Here is a 24,396-nt window from a genome sequence, read left to right on the forward strand (position 1 = left end):
AAATTATGTGTATCCACGTGTGTAATTAATATAAGTATGGCTGCTGGGAGAAACACCCATTTCTTGTTCGCGTTTATCCTGACAGTAGCAGGTATGTGGCAATTTTAACTTTAACACATATTAGATATATGGAATATGGATGAACGTATTATTTGACAAACATGAGGTTACAGTCAGATTAAAATTTGTTATTTTTATTATTTATTTTTATTTATTTATTTTCAGACTGTGGTGCAGTTATAGTTGACTTATCGATAACAGGACTCCACGGGACAGATTATAACACATGGGCTCCACTTAACCAAGACGTAGTCTTTCGATGTGCATTCACCACGCCATATAATGTTACGCTTGAGCTTTACAAAGGGACTCCTATTTTCAACAACCTAGTTTACAAATATCATTTTCGATTTAGAGAACCCCTGATACCCAACAGTCCCTTCCATGGACGTTCTCAGTCTAACATAACTTTGATACACAGTGGTAAAATGTGGATAACCCTGCAGAATGTAACAAAAGAAGACACTGGGAATTATTCCTGCTACGTGAGAGATACACACAATAACGAAAATTTTTCACAAGTAGTTTTGACAGTCGCAGGTAGGTGAAAACGTTATAGTAGGCCACAAATGCCAACTAGTACTAGTACATGAAAACACTCGCGTGTACGGGTATATGAATGTGTATTTGTGCGTGTGTTTGTGTACGTACTTGTGTGTGTGTGTTTATGACTGTGTTTGCGTGTGTATGCATTATGCATGTCATGAATCGTTGAAATTGTCAGTCTGTTGATGCGTACGGATTCTTTCATTTTTTGATTCAATAGTTTACATAACACCTGCTTGTCTGTGAACAGGTATTCGTAAAAGTACACATTCATACTTCTATAACAATATACACATTGTACACGTATGTCGAGGTATCTTAATTGGACTTGGTTTAAACCAAATAAACATAAAGGACACTAAGAATTGTTTAATAGATAAACCAATAAACGATACCAATAAGTTACAAATTGCCAACTAAAATCATATATTGATTACAGCCCCACTTGACGTTAATGGAATTTCAATCACTGAGATCGACGACATGGACCTGGACACCAGAACCATGAGGGCCGTTCTAGGCCTTGCCTACCCTGTGCCTGATGTCCACTGGTACTGTGGAAAGAAACAGTTTGTCAGTAATGACAGCTCGGTTTGTGATGAGACGTGCGCGACAACGAGCGTTGTCATCATACCTGCACCCAATAGAACGACCACGTGTAGGATGCGGGTTCAGCACGTTACTCTCTCGGCGGTATTTGAGAAGGATTTTACTCTGCGTGTTGTAGGTAAGTAGGTTGTATTTTTTCATGAATTTTATTCAGTAATAAGAATTGGCATCCTCCACAGGTAGACCAGAGCGTCAATACACAGTCAGTATCTTGGCCAAAAATGACCAGGCGTACAAAAGCTGGCAGTTGAAATACCATTAGTGAGAAAGAGACAAATGAAATCGACATCGGCAAAAATATCAACTATTTAATTTTACATAATTTTATCATAGTACTAAAGCAGATCATCCCTACTTATTACAGTTCCAACCACCATCCAACCTGACGAAACAACTGTAACTGTGTCTAGAAGTACTGAAGTAGATACAAGGGAAACGTTGAACACCACGCCGAGTTCATCTGTGGAGCCGTTGCAATCTTCAGAACAACCATCGCAATCTGTAACACACCCGACTACGGCACAACTACCACATTCGTCGAGTCCAGGTATGAATCAATTTACTAGTTACATCTATCTGCTTAATTTTTCTCAGAAGATGACTAATATTTGTACATTTGGGTGATTAGAATACTATAATGAGATGATTTGAGAAGGAAAAAGATGGAGATACCTCTATATTAAACCGCTCTTTTATTCGCTTACATGTATAATCAAGCCATCTATCTTTCGGCCTGGATCTTTACATTTTGCGATTCTCTGCCAGGCAATGCAAATAAAATTTAAATTATGATGTAAGTTTTTTTTTTTTTTTTTTTTTTTTTTTACAAATATGGAATACACGTTTTTAATGAAGAAATATTCCATTGAACCACAATGTCGGGTACAGTGTCAGGAAGGTTAGCCGATTTAGTTGGTATAAATTTTGAACGGAAATAGCCAAAGTAAGCATGTATTCATAGTAAAAATATGTATACGGCAATTTCTCCCGCTGTTTTTCAGCCAGTATATTGGATACGTTAAAGGACCCAGTAGTGATCGTTGGAATATCATTCGGTGCCATTATCATTATAATAATCATAATCGCAGTAAGCTGCAGATTCTGCGGCCGGAAGAAAACAGCAGCAGTCGCAGAAATAGGTAGCGTCACTGAACCATTTTTCTAACGATTTATTGCATGGCAAAATAACATTGCTTCTTACATTAGGGCGGTCACACAATGCATGGATAAACACGTACAACATTAGCTCTGAAACAAATTTAATGACTCTATACATGCACTAGTTGCCCCTGTGTATAATTGGTATCAATGGGAACACATAAACGCACCCGGCTCGTAATGTCTAGTTATATGTTAGCTGTGCTTGCTACAGCAATGGTTGAGAACGTAAGCATGAATGGAGTACTTGATTAAATAAAATTCAAATTTTCGAAAGGCCGACTAGTCTTTATTCTAAAGTCAAACTGACCATACATATTCCACTTAGGACTTGCTTTGCAACATGATATTTTTAACGCTGCTGTTTTGACAGATTTCAATGCGTGTTGTAATGTATATTAACATTCTGTATTGGACATTATGCTTTTATGAAATGTATTTTTCAGGTCTTGACGTCTTGCACTCTCTCCGGGTACGTTTCTCTTCTCTCTCTCTCTCTCTCTCTCTCTCTCTCGGTAAAGTATATTCTTCAAATAACTATTTTGTATCTTTTAAAAGAACCATCTACTTGATATATTAATTAATTTAAGGTGTTTTGAAAACGTTACTGTCTTGGTTGGTGTCTCTTCTAAAGTATACATTTAGGTACCATGTCATGTATGCCATACAATTTTTAAAAGAATTATCCATGATAACGACATTCAAAGAACAGCATGTCATTTCATTTCTCTTGAATAATGGAATTCTATCCGAAAATGTATTTAAATGGATTTCTATATAAACGGTTAAATAGTAATATAACTTTTCGATATGATTTTCCTTAGAAAGGGGACGAAGTAGCAGTTAAGAATATGGGGAACGATGCTGAAATATCTATGGATTTGGCCGTATTTGAAAGGGCAGTAAAACCGTCTTACTGTGAAGTAAAATTACCGAGGAAAGGAGACCGGTATGATTGCTATTTTCCTATAACCTCCCGTGTTCGTTTTCATACAGTAATTATCTGCATTGTGTGAGTGGTTCGCTTATTTTCCTTTATTTACATTGAATAAAGATGTTAAACGGACAAACAGGTTTTAGATAATCCTGAATCCCACAAAACCATATTGCATCATTGCCAAGTGCTCCTTATATAAAACGTATTGTGCAATGTCAAGGCAATATGTGTCAAACAAAACCCGTTATCGAACACAATGAGAACAATCTTGCTTCATCAAGGTGATTGTTTAACATGTTCATTTGCCACGGTGGGAGTTTTTTTAAACTTTTTAATATATTTCATTATCAGTTTATTCAAAGTTAGCGTCAACAAACTGGTGGCTTTGAATTCAACCTCACCAAGTGAACTGAAGATTGGTATGGTAAGTATTTAAAAAAAGGCATTTGCATTTGTAGTAACTGAAAGTACCAATACTTTTAAAGCATTATATGAGCCTGAAGTTGATACTATTTGTGGGGTTCTAAGTATTTTTTTAAAAGTTTATACCAAATTATTTATTACAATGATCGACAAACTGAAAAGTAATCATGGGTAGAGATGTCCAGAAACCCATATTTGTGAATTATAAACCCATTATAAAAATTACCATGCAGCGCTGATATTAAGATTTGGCACATTTTCCAATACATTGCAAAGAATGTCACATTTAAAATCTTACTACTTCAGAGTGTTGTAGCCCTTCATCCACTGGTGTGGCGTTTTTTCGAAGGAAATATTCAGGGAAAGGTACGATATTAATGCGATATAATTGCTTGCCTAGGAATTCTTAAAGTTCCCGTGCAGGTACGGTTGATAGTTTTAAATGCGTCTCTTTGTAGAAATAATCGCTTTTTGTGTCTCTGACGTACATGAAGACAAATGCCTGGCTGTGCATTAGTCCCTACGTGATGTGTATACACGTTAAAACAACGGCATGTAAAAACAGCTTTTTCATTATCATGAAACTGTTAACAACACTGACATTTAATTATATTTTTTATACTTTAAAGGTTATAGTGATGAATTAAGTAACATGCTCTTGTGTCTGTGTTTTTCAGTATAGATCGCATCTTTCTTAGTTGGACCTAATTAGTGCTATACTAATGAAGTAGGGAAAGAAAAAAATACTTATTTTAAATTAAGTGCATGCTTTTTAGGTCGGAGAGGACAAGTACAGCATTCGGTTTAAGGGAGAAGAAGTTGAAGACCACATGGTGGACTTGAAATACATTCTGGATGTGGGATGTATCAACTGACGAGTTAATGCATGTTGTCGATAACAGTATTCTTCATTGGATTTGGGAGTCCAATTTGAGTTTTTGCAAACGCCTCTATATCCACAAACAGTTATTATATCATTAATACAACTTTGTGTGTCAAAGGTCTGGTTCGTATTTAAAATGCATGATGCAGTAACATCGCTGGACTATCAGAAAAAAGTCACCGCTGTTGCAAATGGCACCCCAAACATGTACAGAACCACCTCCTCCAACTATTGTTTCCTGGATATTTTCCCAGGGAGCCTACGCACTCTCATTTCTTGTTGGAAAACGTTTATCCACCATATTTATTTTGAAAATCTCCAACAATAATGAATATAACCGTAATAAAGAGTAAGCTTTGTTGTAAAGTCTATTAAAAACCTTAAATTGATATTTTGTAGATACAAAACACGTCTGAATGACCTATTTTTGAATGAGACGTTCCAATCGCAAGTAGCCCAATAGAAAAGAAAAATGAGAAAGTAAATCACAAATAAAACAATAGGAAAGCGCAATCAAAAACAGCATAATTTGCTTTAAGCTATTTATTCAATATTTTGGAAATAATCAGCATAAATGGTATTTTCCTTCCCCATCCACAATCATACCGAACCCTCTACAGCATTTGTAGGCCTATAGATCATAAAACTAACGTAATGTTAAATCAACTGCCAAAGCATCAAGGAATCCATTGGATATGATATTCCTGTCTTACATCTCAACATAAAAAAATATTTTGGTTTATTTTAATGAAATTTGACCTCAGGTGACCTTTGTCCACCTGCTTGATTTCAGCTGATGTCACATAATTTTCTTTACTGTTTTCTTTTAGGACAATATTTTAAAATGGGGTAAAGCCATCACTTTATCTTATTTTATTGACATACTGTAAATAGTTTCCTCCCCCTATCCCTAATCTTTTTAGATGTTTTCATTACCGGTTTAAAACATTTACACACTGAAAGCTACCGATTTGAAGATGCTACCAAACAGAAGCTGATTCCTGAATAAATGGACATATGATACCAATGGAATTTGGTCGCCCTATTTGTACTGATGACCCAGGTTTAAGTAGTCTATTACGGTTGCGGCTATGAACGGGCACACCTACATTCGTATGTCTTAAATTTCATTGACACACTATATTCTGTATTGGGATATTTTGAAACAACTTATGATGAAAAATAGTTTGTAAGATACTGTGTATTTTCGTTCATCAATTGCGGGTAATGACTGCGTTTAAACTATACGCATTTCTTTATTGTTTATTTTTAAAATTAGCCATTGGTACATGTAGTTAAATTGTATATAAACCCTTCTTAAATGTATTGCTTTCCTCTAGAGAACATAGTCAGATAATTCAACGAACACAGAAAATAGAAATAATTGAATGGACAAATACACAGGTTAAAGAATTCACGCCCGTTCTACAAATTGAATTCCGCTTATTAATTGGTAAAAGAAAACCGCCTGTGCTCCACATTTGTCTACAGTGGCAGTGCTGTTTACATGGGGGGCCTATATGTGTATGTTGGTGTGCAGCAACGGCACCAGTGACTCTTCAGATCATCGATTCAAACACTGATTCTATATTATAAAATGATAGATACAGTTAAGTGAAATGTTCCTTATTAAGATGGGTCAATAATAACAATCATTATTTCATGTAGTTAAAATGGCATAGATATTTGTATACCAGTAAAGTGGATTAGTTTCGATTTGCGCAAGATTTTTATTACTATTATACTTTTAATTACAATAACAAATCGGCTGACAAAAGCCGCTCTTTACAGCAACGATACAATAAAAAATAAGAAGGGCACAGCAAGCCACGCGTCACACCTTTGTATATGTACACAGTATCACAGCTTCTTTGACAAGCTACCTTTGCATTGTATGTGTCACCGTCTATGGGAGAAGATCTGAAGCTAAACGAACCAGCACGAACTGACAAAGCGAACATTTTGTGGCGTTGTCTTTTTCTTAAAAACCATTTACAAATAGCAGGGCTAAGCGTGGCATCAATTCTATGATGAATTACTGCTATGGAATATATGTAATGAAGTTTTGAAGGAGATAAATAGCAACTCATGCAGCAAACATTTCAAAGACATTCAATGGAAATTATAGGCCTAATGTATACGAACATGGTCAACATATACCAGAATGAAGCATACCGAGTCTCATTTCCTATTATTTTACTAAACTTGCTTAAGTCTAATCTCAGCTCATCTTTAACTAAGCCGAGACAGCCAAGTATTGCATTTAATTTTATGCAGGACCCCATGTGGCTCACCTTCAATAATTCCCATATTCTGCACTTGGTGAATCTCTTGAAGTAAATCTATGGATTTTAACACACAGCTTGAAGTAAAGGAGAGGCTTAAGAAAAGACCCATGCTGCACCCCCTTTGTTTTCTAAATCACAAAAGCATATATTTGTGTTAAGAATGATAAGTAAGGTCGCAATAATTCATTTGCCGATGTCCAGATAAACCATCCATGAGCGCAATCAGAATTTGGCATTTGGAATAGGGTTTCTGAAGTTCTTAAATAATTTCAAAGGCGAATCCGGGGTAAAGTTCTAGTGGTAGGCCCTCTATACTACACAGAAATACGTATTTTCTCTTTTTTTTAGGAAGACAGCAAGGATCTAAATTAATTGCATCCAGATACACCTTTAAAATAGTTGCACGTTTTACCAAGACATCCAAGTTCATATCACAAAAAATCCGATTAAATACAGTAAAAGATGTAGTTGTAACTATATATGAATAAAGAACAAAAAACTTCATGGAATGTCACATGAAAAACAGAGAAAATCCAAGCGCTTAAATGTAACTCTTGTGCGTATATATAATACATAAAGGATTGAGCGTTTGCTATGTATACACTTCAATATGTACATATACTGCATCCCAATACAGTGATATATTATTTCCTTTTTTTGCAAAGTGACGGGTATCTGGAGAGATAAATTGAAAAAATAGTGTTCAAGAAGATAAATGAAAATATAAAAAATTGCATTTTTAAATACCTTTAAGTGCACTTCCTGTATGTTTATCTACAAATATATACAAAAAAATCTAACAATATCATGATTGCAATATAGAAAGAGTTATTGGTCCTCACATGACACACATAATTGTGTCATAAGAAAACAATCTGAACTGATTTTTCATTTACGCATTCCATGCACGAAATGCATCTTGTTGGCAACCCTATAACATAAATGCATATGTGAGTGTCCACAAAAAATAAAATCATGTAAATAGATAAATAAATGATACATTTACCCTGTGATGTGCAAAAATGCATAGGCTGTAGAGAACCTGATTTATACACAAGTTGCATAAAAGACAAATTGCAAATGAAAAATGAATGTATTGGTAGAGCCTGAAAAAAGTATTAATATGGATTTTTCCAAAAGTTTCATTTAAACAATATCAAACAAAAATTATGAACAGAACAATAATTTCAATGAGCAAAATTTCAAAATTTTGCTTGCATGGACACTGCTTCTATCACCATATCATTAACGACTCTATCTTATCACCCTGTTGTAATCAATGTACCCAATATTGCCTATAATTATGCTTTGCTATCCAATGAAAAAAATACATTCACAAATTAAAACAACCTGTTTTTACCCTGTTTTTACCCTCCTCTTTCATTAAAGTGAATCCTTATAATCACACCTGCACAGCAGGTATCGAGATATGCATAAATATTCTGTCTATGGACGGACAGCGGGTCTTAAAAGGGCGACTAGTACATTGGTGTATTTCGTATTGTCTGTTGACTCCTAACATCTTGGCAACTAGACAATCTGGTTTTATGCTTCTAACTTTAGTAAATAGTATATATATTCCAGGTATATTCTAATACCCAGTTTGATATGTGCCAGTGGTGGCAATGTATATATCAAATGGTTTGGATGTATTCAGATCAAACACATGGATACAGGTACCAGAGTTTGGGTTGTAGAGAAGAAAGTACTTCATTCTTTCAATTATAGGATGGTGCAGGCTCCAGACTTTGGGATTTCATCACCTGGAAATGATATAAATTTATTTAATGGCAATATATATATTTTTTTTCTAAAAACACATGTATAAAAACCATATACACCTACACTCACTACACTGTACACTGTGTGCCTATAAAAAAGATGAATTAAGTTTACCATACAAGATCCATTTAGGATATTATACAAAATGAAATACAGACGTCCAAAGTCATATTTCAAGTTGTTATCTCTGTTTGCTTATATATAAGGATAGAGAAAAATATATTCACACCCAGTCACATGCATTTACATGTACAAGTACAGTATAAGGCAGTGATTACATACCTAATAATTATAATAGCAAATTAACCATAAAGAAAGATCACCATGAAAAAGAAAACATTATCCGATATAAAATAAACATATAATTGGCATATGAAAATAGATCCCTACCTCCAGAGTCTTTAGGGATTTTATTGATCTGTTTTTCAGCTTCTTTCCAGCTGGAAGCATTCAGCACTTCGTTGATGACTTTGGTCTCGACCCTGACCTTGTGATGGCTGTTGGCGACATTTACCATTTTACGCAACTGACTCTGGAATTGGAAAAAATGTCGTGTATCATTTATTTTTAATTTTGGTGGTCAGATTATAAATAAAAGTTGTATATTTACTATAATATGCTTATGCCAAAATAAATTTAAACAATGGCAATAATAATTTCAAATGAAGTCATCAATAAAACTTACTAATATCTTCACATGAAATGTGTATAGAAAAAAATATCAAACATTTACCATTTTTTCTTCATACTTCTTCTGTCTCTTTTCCAGTAAGGCACTCTGCATCATATATTTCACTTTACCAGCATCCACAGTCTGAAAAAATTTATGAAGATATAAATGAAAGTAAGGGAACAAAATAATCAAAATAACCAATAAACATATCTCATGAGTTACCACATTGCATATAGCTGAGAAATGATTTATATATTAAATCATATGCTACCAGTATTGTCACAGTGTTGAGTGTTTCTTAATTTGCGGTGCTTGTAATCCAGATTAAAGAAGGATGTCTTTAATCTAATGGGTAAAAAGAGCAAAAAAGTAAAGTGTGATCCACAATACATAACTTTCATTTTTTTTTTTCTCGAGTCTTTATTTCATAATAATTTATAATTATTGTTCTCACAGATCATACTGACCTTGACATTTGCATTCCCATGATGCACCTGCTGTGCTGCCATGGACAGTTTCTCCATCTCTTTCTTGGTGTTCACTGATTTTTTGGCCTGTCCTGACTTCTGATCGCCCCATATCTGCACCATCATAGCACCGTCTCTCAGCATCTTCACATGCTGAAATAAATATTGGGACATTACAATTAGACCCCTTATACAACATTGAGAAATTTATCATGATTGGAAAAAAATTGAAAAAAAAAAATCATTTTTAACTCAATATAATAAAATTGTTGACAGATAGATTATAGCAGTGAATGAGCTAATAGTTGAAAAATTTGGGGGTTATAGAAGGAAAAATCATTTTATTTTATTTATTTTTTTATTATTATTTTGGAGCAGGACAAACACAAATCGTGGCCAATATTTCTATTTAAAGTTCCAAATGGGGTTGCTGGTCCCATATATATATATATATATATATATATATATATACACACACACACACACATACACACACACACACACACACACACACACACACACACACACACACACACACTGGTATATGTCCCTTACCCAAATCCCTCAAGGGGAGACAACCTTATATAACTTACCTCTGGTTTCACCACAGGCAGATCATACTGTTTCTTAAAGTTCCAGTTGGGGTTGCTGGTGCCAGAAATCTGTGCAGTCTCAGTGAAATCAGTCTGTCCTGGCGCTATAAACCTGGCATACAGATCCTGGAAACATACAAATAATCAGTCAATTAATCAATTAAACAATGAATTATTATTTAGTTAATAGATTCATTAATTAAACAGAAGATATACCCTGTACATAGGTGTATCACTATATACATATATATATATATATATATATATATATATATATATATATATATATATATATATATATATATATATATATATATATATTTGGCATTCATGTCTTACACTGGTGGTGGGTCAGGGAAATATTAATTTGTGGTAAATCAATCAAACAATCAACTAATTGGGGGGGTAAAAAAGGTCTGTTTTTCAGCAAACAACTCCCTCCCCTCCACCACCTTAAACTGTTTTGCTGTACTAGTAGTTCTATTACTGTCTACTCACAGTGTATCTGGCAGGGATGCCCCTGGCACTGTTGACTTTCACCATGAAGTGAAGATCCTTTCCCACCAGTTCCTCAGGGTCATCCACAAAAACATCATCTGCCTCTGTGTACTCTTTACCCTTCTTGTTACATGGAACCACTTCCAGCTAGATAGTGATTGAAACAGAAATTTATTCCTATTTTTTAAAAATTAAAAAATTAAATAACTATAATTGGTCATGGGCATATCTTCCATGAATAACCATGGTAATTCTTACAGAAACTGCAAGTATCATAATGTTATAACTTCATTCAACTGATAACTGTGTTGTTCTTAGGTTGTAAGGACTTTTACTGTTCTTCCACCACATCAGGTCTAAAGCATGTTAGTATTAACACTAAAGGGCACCTCTTAATGTTGGCTGAAGATCAAAACTGTCAGCTAGCTGACATTAAAATTTATCAGTGAGTATTTAAAACATGACTTTGTGGCATAGTAACATTTGCTAGCTAAACATGGTAGGCTGCAGGGTAAATTACAATAAGACACAGGCCCGTAGCCAGCAATTTCAAAAGGGGGGTTCTTTTTCTGAAAAAGTGGACCTTTTCCCATAAAAACATAATATACCTAGTTCAATTTTTACCCAGAGTGGACCTTTTTCCAGCAAAAGGGGCAGTTCTTTTGAACCCCCCCAACCCCCTGAACCCCCCTGGCTATGGGCCTGAGACAAATATTATTATTTGCACACTTACATTGAATATTCCCATCTGTCTTCCTCTGAAATCAGTAATTTCCAGTTGTTCCTTCAGCTCAATCTACAGAAAAATAAGTACAATGTAATTAAAATGATTTTACATTGAAAATTAAAATAAATAAAAAGCAAACAAACAAAAAACAACAATAAATAAATTAATTAATTAATTAATTAATTAATTAATTAATATACCTAGACTTTGTTTTGTATAAAAATAACTAAATCTTGGCCTCTCCCTTACAGAGATCCATACGTACATACAAGTGATGGGGACTTAAAAAACAATATGGATTTCAAAATATTGCATTAATCAAACAAGAGAAAAACAAAGCTCTCTAAAATCTCTCTAGTCCAGTTTTCTACATGCCCACCTACCAGATAGGCCAGAGATTGCAGCCACACCTTCACACTACCAATGTGAACTGGGTCCTCTGGGTTCTCATAGAATGGATCTTGCTCCTGGAAAAAGTAAGTAAACTTGGATTTACTGTATTGATTTTTTTTTTTACATTTTAATGCTGTCATTGAACAGATGAAAATCCATTGATTGTTGCCTTTTTATGCTACTGGTATATTTTTCCTAACAATTTACCTTAAAATAGGAACTTGCACTACTGTGTTAACTAAATGCATCTGGCATGTTTCACATAAAAGTAGAGTAGTATGGTATCTACGAATGTGAAGTTTATTCTTATCATAAATTTATTTAAAATTTAAAGTAATCCCGATTGAGATTGAAAATATAAAAAGAGTACTGAGAGAACATTCATCATTTGTATTTGGTGTGACATTAAATTTTCAGTCTGTTGTGATTTAGGAGCATCAGTTTCATAGTTTTCAAGAAAACAGTTACTATTTATATGAAGTGTATGTATTTAACATTGCGCTAGGTGTGACAGAGACTTCCCTGATTGTGTTAGTTGTGACAGAGATTTCTTTTATTGTGTTAGGTTGTACTTACGGGAGGCACATCCCATGTCTCACCATCATCATATTTCTGGAAAAGTTCCTGCATCACATATTTCCTGTCGATGAACTTATTCTTAGACCACACCCACTCATAGCCTGTCTCCAGGTTGCTGACTCTCACCATCACCTGGAACAATAAAGATGAATATTGATAGTGTGTTCACCCTCCCAGTGTGTTAGGTGTGACAAAACGCAAATCACCTAAGGTCACGCTTGCTAACAGCCTCTTGGCTGACTACTTCCTCTGACAAGAAGATAGATTACTGATAAAATTGAACTGAATTCATGTACAATAAATAAATATATATTGAACAAAATCACAATGAAGTAAAAACAAAAGTTTATTCAACTGATAAGCTGAATTAATGTTAATGTTTATGTTTCACACTTCATCACACATAGTTTTCATCAATTTATATGCCAGACTAACAATCCACTTTACTTTATGCCAAGCAAGGACAAAATAATCAAATTTGCAGAGTTCCTAGTACAGAAATTACCCTGAAAGCCCCCCCCCCCCTTAAATAAATGTTCGATGTATTTGATATATTTTTATATAAAATTATTAAAATACTTACCTCGGTTCTTCCAGACAGCTCTCCTCTGGCCTCTGAACTGACGATGATGATCTCAAACTTGAGCTTCTTGTCCAACTCCTGGCTGATAGAGTTGGCCTCTTCCACAGCTGGGATCATGTCTGCCAGGTCCTCCTGCAGCAGGAGGTCATCTAAGAGAGAAAACAATACACATCTAACTACATGCAGTATGTTTTATTCATAGTTAAATTCCCTGTGTTCTTTTTTCTACCCTGCAGGCTATGATATCTGAGGGAAGAAAAATAATGTCATACTCTTTAGTAATTTATTTTCCATACCTAATGACAATATATCATATAAGCCGGTAAAAAATATTTTCTCTTAATTCTCCACTTTTCCTGACATACTTGTAAATTAAATTGCCTCCACTTTCCCAAATGTTCCTGTTCCTACTGTGTATACCGGGGCCGTAGCGATAGTCCGAAGGTTCATTGGTCCGAATGTTCACTATAGAACCTTCGGACCAATGAACCCTTGATTAAAAAATCGATGAAAATGTTACCACTTTTCGGACCAATGAACTTTCGGACTATCGAGACGACCCCTGTATACCTACCATAATCCACAGAAATGAGACAACATCAGCCACTGGAGGTGACCCTGACAGTAACATATGACTGAAGTGTCCATGACTCCAGAGACAAGGATGTTTTAGAACCACAATTAAGTGATTAAACCACACACTCAGTACATGACAGCAAAATATGTATGTTTATCTGTTACCATAGGAACTGGCAATAATGATCGAGTGTCCTTGAACCTAGTGATATTTAATTAATACATACAGTGTATCTGAAGGGTTTGTACAGCTAAGATCATGGATGATGCTTACCAAACTGTAGATTAAGTAAGTGACAGTTAAAACAAGATGAAGAATTTTGACATACATTTCTAGTCTAATATGTAATTGATAACTAAAAAAACACAGAGTGCAGACTTATGCCAAGCAGCTCATTTCTCATTAATCAATTAATTGATTACCACCAAAATCAAACCAATTTTTTGTTGGATCATTTGTGATCCTGAAAAGCTTAATCAAAACCATGCAACAATTTCTTACTTAGTTTTAAAAAACCAAACATAAGGCAAAAAATACATGTCAAAGCCTAGCTAGCTTGTAATTGTATGGTGGAGGTTGTTATTACTCCAGTGCTAGTGCCTACTGTAGATAAACAAGTACCTGTCATCCTAACTAGTGACTTGCCATGCTGATGTTGTTAAAATGTGATACTTAACAATTTATATATCACTGATGAATTAATAAATTCAGTTTTATAGGTAAATTCATGATCAGAATAATAAATTTGTAACTGAAGTGAGTCCCCTGGCCTAGTCGACTAGGATTTCCATGAGAGAGCTGTAACGCTGTTTCTGATAGGGTAAGGTGTGCACATGTGACTGGGAACCTGACTTTTTTTTTTTAATAATATTTTTTTTTCTAAAATTGGGGCCAGATACTACTATTCTGTGACAGATATGTTGCAATAATCAATAGCTGTGCACATTTGTGTATTGTACAGCGAGTATTTCTGGACAACATTCATATCAATGGTTGTGGAGAGGTCAAATTAGCCAACATACCTTGAGACTTGTTCTCTGTATTCATGTCAAAGCCAGAACAGGCAGCTATTTCATCCTGTGCCATCTCAAATGTGATTTCTGGGTACGGAGTCTTGGCAGCATCTCTCTCCTTGGGGTTCACGAACAAATACAGCTGGGTGGTGCCAAACATCAACCTGTGAAAATAAAGGGCTTATCAACATTGGAATATACATGAACACAGCTATTACTATATATATAAAGCTTTTACTATATTTTAATGAGAACAATGTCATCCTGGTACAAGGTCAAGTTTTTGACTGTTCTCAGAACATATTTACTTAAAACAAAAATACTTCACATATGTGCTTTTAGAACAATATACATGTATCTAGCAAACACCTGTGTAAAGCTCTCTTCACTTCCATGCTGTATAATGAACAGCTTGTTTAATTCCACAGCTGCACTGTAGCTTTATACCACCCTGGCTAATGACAGTCATGAAAAATGCAAGCTTTGCAACAAAGATATATTACCTGCACATCCAGTCGGAAATATATCCCACAATTAAGTTGCTTCTCTATATCGAATTATTGCTGTGTGTATCTATGCATAAATGATCTATAGAAAGTAAGAATTTTATTGCTCCTCTAGGAATCCTCTGTCATCAAACAAAAAATTATAAATTTACACCTTCAAAACACTATAAATTACCCCAACAACTCCCAGTCATATATAAGTAGTTTATTTATTTATTTATTTATTTATTTATTTATTTCAAAGGGAGTTAAGAGGTTGGAGGCTTACTTCAACCCATTTTTCCCTAATCTACCTCTCTAAATGGCCTTTTTTATAATGTTATTATCATTTGGTGTGTGTGTGGGGGGGGGGGGGGGGGCTGTATGCGTGTCCAAGCACCCCCTCCCCCCCCCCCTGTGCCCCCCTTCCAATCCAATACTCAATCCTACTAGCAATTAGTCTCACTGGATGTTTCTTTTTCTTACAGTACCTTGCATTATGTTTCACCTCCGTCTTCTGGTTCACCGGGTCGCCATTCATCAGCAGGCGTGCATTTGCGGCCATCTTTTCCAAGAAGATCTTGCCTCCTTCTACAGTGAACACTGCATGCTGTGCCATTATGCTGAGGAAAAATACAGCATTTGCTTAATTAATAATATACAGTGTATATTCATTTTTTTACCTAAAGATATTTTGAAGTAGCAACATGCAGGCACCAGTACAAACTCAATTACTGGTATGCATATAATTTTTGTATTTAATAAATCAATCACCATTTTTGGCCTTAATTATATTGTACCAAGTACTCAATAATTGCAACAGTTCTTTTTCCCTCATCCAGAAATGTACCAAAAATGTTTTCTAATTACCTACTTCAGTAGCATATACTTCACAAGTAAAAAAATGTGAGACAAGTTCAGCAAGAAAAAAAGTGTGGATTTTTTCAACTATCAACATGGCCACCAACCTTGGACCAGCCAGCACAATGTCAGACTGTTCTCCTTTCTTGTTGCCGACAGTCTTGGTGTCCCCGTCAATAAAGTAGACAATTTTCCCCGTCAGCTGTGGGTCAAAGTTTAAGTTGGAGAGATGTGGCACAGTCTGTTTCTTGGCTTGGGTGTCTGACAGTGATGACGCCTAAGATTTTAAAAAGTTTGAATTGTATTTAAATACACAATGACATTACAATGCAGTGCATATGTGTAGATTGCATCTGCAATTCACTGCATATCTTAAACAATCATTCATTACTATATAAATACACAGATTCTGAAAAAGAACTCACTTATAAATTAAGATACTAAGAGATACATTCAAATATTTATCACTTGCATAATGAATATTCAAGTACTTATTACATTTTTACTGCACTTGTCGATACTATAAAATATTAAAAACTCCATTACAAACACAAAAATGAGTTAAAGAGAAATGGAATTGATTTCTCCAGCCAAACAGGTCTCCAGCTGAATTAATAAAAAATAAAACATAGAGGCACATACATGTATATAGCCTCATAGGCTGGTTCTCTATCAAAATGGTAACTGTTAGACTGCTACATGTATAATTAAACTAATTATACTAATATTTACTGCTACTGATGCTGGTTCAAGGGTTTATTTTAGCAAAACCACTGGAGAATGTTATCCCTATTAGTCTAAATAAAGGATAAACTTGGTAAAACATGTATGTGAACAAGATCTAAAATAAATGTCACAGTGTCAAAAGCACCCAGATATGATAAATGGCACTGGATTGGTACATGGATGATGTTTATATACACATGTCCAGTATAGTATATTCATTGAGATATCTATGAAAGGATTGTATTATACCTTTGATATGATCTGGGTATAGTTAAGTCTCCACCAGTGAACAATTTAAACTATATTCATATGTACATACATGTATATTATTAAAAAAACACTGACCTTGCTATCCTCCTGAGATTCTCTCAGTTTGTCTTCATAGGCCTTCTTCATCTCTTCCATTTGCTTGGCATTTTCCTCTAACTCTGCCTTGTACTCCTCCTCTAGCTGCTTCTTCAGGGCAGCAATTTCTGGAGAAAAAAAACAAAAACAGTTACAAAAACAAGCAGTGAAATGCTGACGTACATTAAACAGGCTGTAAAATGTACATGAACATTTCCAAACCAAAAGTTACCGTTGCCCTTTAAACTAAGGTTTATTCTTTTGTTAGAAGGCAAGTGGAAAAAAATTATAATTGGACTGAGAACTTTTTTTAAACCTTTTGGATGAATGACTGACATTAACTTGACTTTTGTTATATAGTGTAACTAAGGAATAATTTCTGCAGAGAGAGTCATTTATTTCATCATCCTCACCCTCTTCTGACATTCCCTCTGAAGCCTGAATCTCATCATCGCCATCACCCCGTGGCACCTGGATATTTCCTCCCTCCATCATCTTCTTCAACCTCTCATTCTCCTCCTGAAGCTCTCGGATCAGTTTCTCTGTGGGGTCCTCATTCACTGTGGCCTTGGTCTTGATCTGCTTGGCTCTGTCAGCTGGAGAAGAATGCACACTTTGTCACATCTAACACAATGAATTAGGTTGCATCTAGCACAATGCATCTGAGTCACATCTAACAGATTTAATCTGACAGAATGCAAAAAAAGATTTCTTGTGACCTTCGTTTTGACTTTAGACCAGCTCAAGCAAATCACAGCACAATATGCTTTACGGGTAAGCATATCAATAGTTGTAGAGAATGTTTATTATTATTATTATTATTATTATTATTATTATTATTATTATTATTATATACCAAAACCTGACTCACCATATCTCAGTGTGCTCAGGGTTTCATCATAGTTGATGTCAGCTGGACTCAGAGCAGCTATCTGCAAAAATACGATGGATCATCTTTTAAAGATATGCAAAAAATGTGAAAATACTGGTTTGTTTTTATATACATGTACATAAACCAGCAAAATTCTCTCACTGTTCCAAATAACTAGCAACTAAACTGAGACTGTATGTATATCACTTAGATAGCTTGTATTTGGCAGCATGTTGGTTGTGATCACTATAGAGATGGTATAAAAACCCACCATAATTGTCTTGCTGTTTCCACCCAAGGCATTCTTCAGCAGCATAGTTAACACTGAGTTACGGTATGGTACTAAAAAAGAAAAAAAAAAGAATAAATATTTAAGTTTTATGATAAGCTTAGCAACTGCAAAGCAGAACCACATTTCAAATTACTTCCTTCAAATATGTTTTGCGTGAGAAATACCATAGTTCAAAACAAAATGATAAAAATTAATCTTCCCACTTACTTTTCACCGTAAACTGGGATGTGCCAGTAAACATGTGCATGTCTTATCATAATTTAAAGATACCAACGGTATCTAAAGACTACTAAAATCATTTATGAATTCTTGCACAACATTTAAAGAAAAGATACATTATTTTAAGGATTAGGGTTAGGGTTATTTTAAGAAATATTGTACAATGTATCAAGAAATATGGTGATACATTAAATCAAAAAAAAAAAAAACTTACTCGTTAATTGAATCAATAATGCTGTTTATATCGGTGTGATCATATTTACCTCTGGTATTTTTCCCTGATGATTTCTCAGCCAGTGCCGAGATTACATTACCAAGAGAAGACAGCGACTGGTTGATAGCAGCGCCCTCTTTCAGTCTGTCACCTGTGGCACCTGTGCTGTCAGCACGCTCACTGAATTGCAATAAAAACCATTATCATCTATTGAAGCAAAGTACTGGGAGGATTTTCAACGTTGTATTGAAATGCTTGGGGTGAAATCGGAATTAATACCCCCAACTGTTGTCCATTTAGACACCTATAGATTGTTATAGAAATTTTTAAGTAAATTGAAAATACTTTGAAAAAATCATCATAAAAACTGTTTTAACATGAATGTATGAAAAGTGATGAAAATTAATAAACACACCTGTAGAAAAGTAACTAACTTAGGTAATTACTTCCAGTATGTATTTTTTTTGTCTCTCTCTCTTTTTTTTTTTTTTTTTTTTTCGTACCTACTGTAGCAGTTTAAATATCATTTAAATTCTAAATATTCTAAACTTTGTGTTCTGACGAAGGTGAACATCAGAGTTGAGAAAGTGACAAGAAAATACCTCAATGAAGCAAGTATGCATGCACATGTACACACTCATTCAATAAAGGGAAAATAACTAATATAAAAGATATTTATACACTCAGTGGGGTCGTCGTGACCTACCTTCCAGCCAGATCTACCAGGTTGACAATCCCAGTCTTAGCCGTCTCTTCTCCTGCAGCATTCTTGAACTTCTGTATCAGTGTGATTCCAACGATGGTGTGAGCACGACTGAAATTATATATGCATAGATTGGGAGATTTCCTATCCTAACATGTATTCATCTTTTTCATTGTTATTATCCATCAAGCAGAATTTTACCACTTCACCATTTACCATGCACTCAAAAGATTACATCAGCACGGCTAAAATTGTTTTATATAATCCATTGTATTTTGCTTGATTATTCTCTATTTAATTCAAAACTTCTCTTTATTCAAAACAAATATTCATCTAACCCTTTAAAATAAGCTAGACAGAGCACCAGGAGTAACTTCTCATAATATTTATTTATTTAATTATTTATTTTTATTTTTATTATTATTTTTTTTTACCTGCTAGTAGCATTCATATTGGTGGCGGCCACAGTTCTGTTAGTCGTGCCTTCCTCCATTTTCTTCTCAATGTCATTATAACTACTCACCAAGGCGCTCGTAAGGCCTTGAGCTAGAAGCAAACAGATAATTCCTTGATTAGTGGAGTGTCTGGCAACAATGCCCGAACCAAGTACTTAGAGTTGATATTTGCGGCAAGTCAAGCCTTACACACCGCAAAAAATAATAAATAAAATAAAATAATAATAATAATAATAATAATTATTATTATTATTATTATTATTATTATTATTATTATGAATAAAACCTCTTACGATGATGCAACCTGTTAAAGTATTTCTAACCAGCGGAAAACATTTTCTCCAAACACTGCATAACAGAAGCAAAATATTTAAGATTTTATTCTAACTGCAACCCCAACATTTTAAATGACCTACCATAAAATCCTTTCTTAGGGTGCTGCCTGACCTTCAGGCCGCCTTTACCGCCAGACCCTGGGTTCAGCAGGTCTCTAACAATTTCATTGTATATCTCCAACATACTGAAGTTCACCTGGAAATATAAACACACAGATTTTAACTTAAGACCAGAGAATATCGGTTTCTTTCACCCCATTTCCATAGATTTTTAAATCGATCTATCCCTGTGGGGAGTCTCACTAGATTACTGTCAGCTTGGCCGGCTTAAGCGTCTGTCCCGCCTACTAAAAGCTGTAAGGGGGTAATTAACTATGGTGCCCGCTCGGCTGATTGCAATTTAGCGTGAACCCCCAGGGAGTTAGGTTGATCTAAAACTTAATCCTTAGATCGATCTAAATCTCTGGGAAAGCACCCTTATTGATCAACTACTCTGTAACCAGGGCTATAGATATGAAGTATACTTGGGTTGTTGTTGAGTATGTTGACTTTCGGATTTAAAACCAGGTGTCAAAATTTGACAAATTGTTTCGGTACTTATTCTAAAAGTAAATTGGATAATCAGAGAGAATACGTATATCATCATGCACACGCGTATACTTAACACAAATGTTCCTTCGACATTGGCGATAGGTTTTTTTTTTTTTTTTTTTTTTTTTTTTTTTTTCGGAATCTGCCGACTCTTTTTACAATGTTATCGTTGTCCAAATTTATATATTTGCACAAATTAAAGAACAATATGATAATTTAATAGTGAAAATATGGTGCGATTTAACCATCGATTTTTTTTTCAAATTATTCTTATCCTACCTCAAACTGTGTGGAAGATCCGTTATTCTTCTCCGCGTCTACTCTGTTGAAGACTTCCTCACAAAACTGGGGCACAATGCCTGGAGGGGGGAAAAAAACCATGATATGTGACGCATTTTATGTTATTGGTAATGGAGAAAATAGCATTCAGTACTCTGTATGTAATCGTGACTACATGAAAATTCAGTGTGCAAGATTTTGGAGTGAAAATGAATTAAATCGACAACGTTTTCTAGGGATCATAAACGATAAGTGTTTTTATCTGAAAAATCTAAAGAAAATGCTATACATGTACACATAAAATAGCGATAGGTTCATTGGGAATGAGTAAAATGGACCCCCTTCCCACAAACACACACACACACACACACACATCCAATATAACTGCGTAATGAAAGAGTGGTTTAAAATCCCCTAGCGCGCGGTCACTCACCTCTGTTGACCCCGTATCCCACCACTGACCAGCTCTTGCCGGACCCTGTCTGTCCATAGGCGAAGAGGGTGGAGTTAAAGCCGTCCCAGGCGTTGGTCAGTACTCCCATACCAAGGTCCTGAAACACGGTTTTCTGGAAGAGAAATGGAGACGGCCATTAAAGGTTGTGATCTCATCAATATGTTTGGAATTATGCATTTAAAAATCTTTATCCTCAACATCTCTATACTTCACGCATTTAAAACAAAAACACAAGGCGTAAGGATAATCATATTCTTGTAATACTTAATTTTTATCACATGTCATTCAATACAAATTAAATATATTCAAATTCAAAAATTAAGATCCATTTTAATTAAAATTCAAATAAAAAAATATTGAATATCAAAATGACTTTAAAAAATCAAACCTAACCTGGTCAGCGAATTTTTTCCCATTGGGGTGACCGGGATCAGGTGCGATGTAGCCGTCGCCCTCCAGCTTAGAGCCGTCGTGGGACCAGTAACTATAGTCGAAGGTGAACGACTTGGCCTCCTCGCTAGGTGCCGAGGGGTCTTTGATGTACGTCGTCGGTCCCTTCATGTCGATAATTAGCGTGGCGTTGCGGGCCTTCTCACGACTGTTGTGAGACTGGTTAAGGAGTCAGTAACTAGCACAGGGTATGTGACTGGATGTTTTAGAGATAGCCTTGCCCATATATGCTGGACTGATATATTATGCGCCATAAACTGGGTGTATAGATCAAGCTTGGTAAATGATCTGCGCGCATATCCATTAGTATAGCCGTCTATATAACTGTTATGATCATTTATAAATGTATCTATTAATTTGTGCTCTGTTATAGTTACTTGTGCTGTCATTGAATGTATCCTGTATGTGTAGGTGTTTTTCAATACCGTATTACTTAGGGGCCGAACATTTTATCATCATTTTCACAAGTCTACAAACCATACGCTGGGAGGGGGGATTGTCCTCTGTAAGCTTATGAAACATGATAATTAACATTGGTGACCCAAGTTGATGTCAATGGTCATCCTTTATAGCCTTTCATCTTGTAACAAATATAATTGTACTCCTTGTGCTCACCTTGTACATGTATATTTGAATTGATAGGACTGGGGAAAGTTAACTCTTTGTAAACTTGTGAAAATGTTGATAAAAATGTGTATGTGCGAAAAAAATTTAAACTATATGTATAGAAAGTAAATGACAGTAAAATTAAGATAGCGGGCCGAAAAGGTGTGTGTGTGTGTGTGTGTGTGTGTGTGTGAGAGAGAGAGAGAGAGAGAGAGAGAGAGAGAGAAATTAGGCCTTCTAGGAGTGTGTGCAAGACTCAAGCATGGCGAAATGCGTGCAGAATTGAAAGGAATCCATACCCGCGTAATTATAATCAGCAACTGTCACAGATGCAGTGATGACGCGTAAGCCCTATAATTAACCTGCCCTGTATCAGTAAACCATCGCAAGCCAAGCAGTTAACACCTTTACACTATATGTCAACATTTACCAGCACAGTCTAGAGGTCTCTGCCTATCACCCCATTTCCATAGATTAGATCGACCTACTTTAGATCGACCTAACTCCCTGGGGGTTCACGCTAAATAGCTGTCAGCCGGGCGGACACGAAAGTTAATTATCCCCTTACAGCTTGTAGTAGGCGGGACGGACATTTAAGTCGGATTATCTGAAAGTAATCTAGTGAGACTCCCCGCGGGGATAGATCGATCTAAAATCTATGGGAATAGAGCCTATGATTAATAGGCACACCCCAAGAAAATATTTAGCCACAAACACAAACACCATCCGCCACACTGGAGGATGCAGAAGTGTATGTCTTAACTTTGGATTAAATTGTGTCCAGCATAATATATAACCGATTTAATCTTGATCTGCCGCATCGTTGTATACGTGTATAACCGTGTACTTACTACATTTAATTGTCACATAAATAGGTCTTACACCCTCCATATAAACTGAGTTCTACCAATACTATAGGCCTAAGCCCCTAACCTACAGCAGGCTCGTATAGTGAAAATATGTAGAGCCCCATTACGTAAGTACCGAATACAAGACCTCTTTCAAATAGATTCAAACTATACTTTCTACAGACAGTATGGATTAATGCAGGTATCATTTAAGGACATCCATACACAGTTTGTGCTTAACGGATGTGGCTTGTTCGTTATCAATTAACTGCGAGTTTTAAAATAAGTTTCACTAGTAGGGCTATATGGGTACAGGTGCACGTACTTTGTAGATCGTGTGATAACAAGGATATAAATGGTCGCAAGCGTACCGCCACCTTGACACTCTCCTCTGCCATCTTCGCAGCTGACTCGGTACTAAAATCTAAATGTTATCCTGCAGGTGCGTCCAAATCCGTCCACTAATTCCTACGTTATTCCCAAAAGTTTCCAACTCAATTACTTCACTGAGCTCCCGCGTCCTCCATGTTGAATCGGTTTACAAGGTACATGTTGACACGTTGCCAAGACGTTGCTAGGGTTTGTCAATAGATTGAGGTCAGAATAGATGACACGGTCAATAAACCCCTTAGATTGTTATGGTTAGATCAATAACATGTTGAAATCAGCTGTGGTTACTGTCTCGCGGCTGTATTGTATAATACTTAAAATAACGTCATATTTCACAATTTCTTTTTGAACTTTTTTCAATTGTTTTTAGTCTGTATTGCAGGGGTACTCAATCTGTGATTAGGCCCACCTAATTTTCGAGCATGGTGTAAATTTATATTTATTATAATTTATTTTTCTCTTATTTTGGAAAGTTGACGTTGC

The 24,396-nt window shown here is 35.4% G+C and overlaps 2 protein-coding genes across 2 annotated transcripts; one reads left to right on the forward strand and one right to left on the reverse strand.

Moving 5' to 3' along the window:
• Window positions 1-35: 35 nt before the first annotated feature.
• On the forward strand, window positions 36-5,834 carry LOC106160587 (uncharacterized). The gene is made up of 10 exons (XM_087017140.1): window positions 36-91; window positions 226-600; window positions 1,046-1,333; window positions 1,580-1,762; window positions 2,217-2,354; window positions 2,820-2,845; window positions 3,198-3,322; window positions 3,662-3,734; window positions 4,040-4,099; window positions 4,510-5,834. The coding sequence occupies exons 1-10, from the start codon at window positions 37-39 to the stop codon at window positions 4,606-4,608; spliced, it is 1,422 nt and encodes a 473-aa protein (XP_086873266.1). The 5' UTR covers window position 36; the 3' UTR covers window positions 4,609-5,834.
• A 492-nt stretch (window positions 5,835-6,326) lies between these two features.
• Window positions 6,327-24,085, reverse strand: LOC106156956 (kinesin-like protein KIF28). Its single transcript, XM_087017139.1, has 25 exons — window positions 23,876-24,085; window positions 22,013-22,221; window positions 21,599-21,731; window positions 21,166-21,245; window positions 20,377-20,491; window positions 19,940-20,051; window positions 19,509-19,616; window positions 18,852-18,982; window positions 18,349-18,419; window positions 18,078-18,138; window positions 17,620-17,802; window positions 17,207-17,334; window positions 16,243-16,412; window positions 15,766-15,897; window positions 14,799-14,953; window positions 13,200-13,348; window positions 12,614-12,748; window positions 12,028-12,111; window positions 11,651-11,713; window positions 10,918-11,064; window positions 10,420-10,545; window positions 9,827-9,979; window positions 9,420-9,500; window positions 9,077-9,218; window positions 6,327-8,667 (listed from the first exon to the last, which is right to left on the reverse strand). The coding sequence occupies exons 1-25, from the start codon at window positions 23,919-23,921 to the stop codon at window positions 8,627-8,629; spliced, it is 2,955 nt and encodes a 984-aa protein (XP_086873265.1). The 5' UTR covers window positions 23,922-24,085; the 3' UTR covers window positions 6,327-8,626.
• Window positions 24,086-24,396: the final 311 nt, after the last annotated feature.

This window comes from Lingula anatina, chromosome 7 (assembly GCF_051362555.1).
Source record: "Lingula anatina isolate TDL-2025a chromosome 7, LinAna3.0, whole genome shotgun sequence".
Taxonomy (NCBI): domain Eukaryota; kingdom Metazoa; phylum Brachiopoda; class Lingulata; order Lingulida; family Lingulidae; genus Lingula; species Lingula anatina.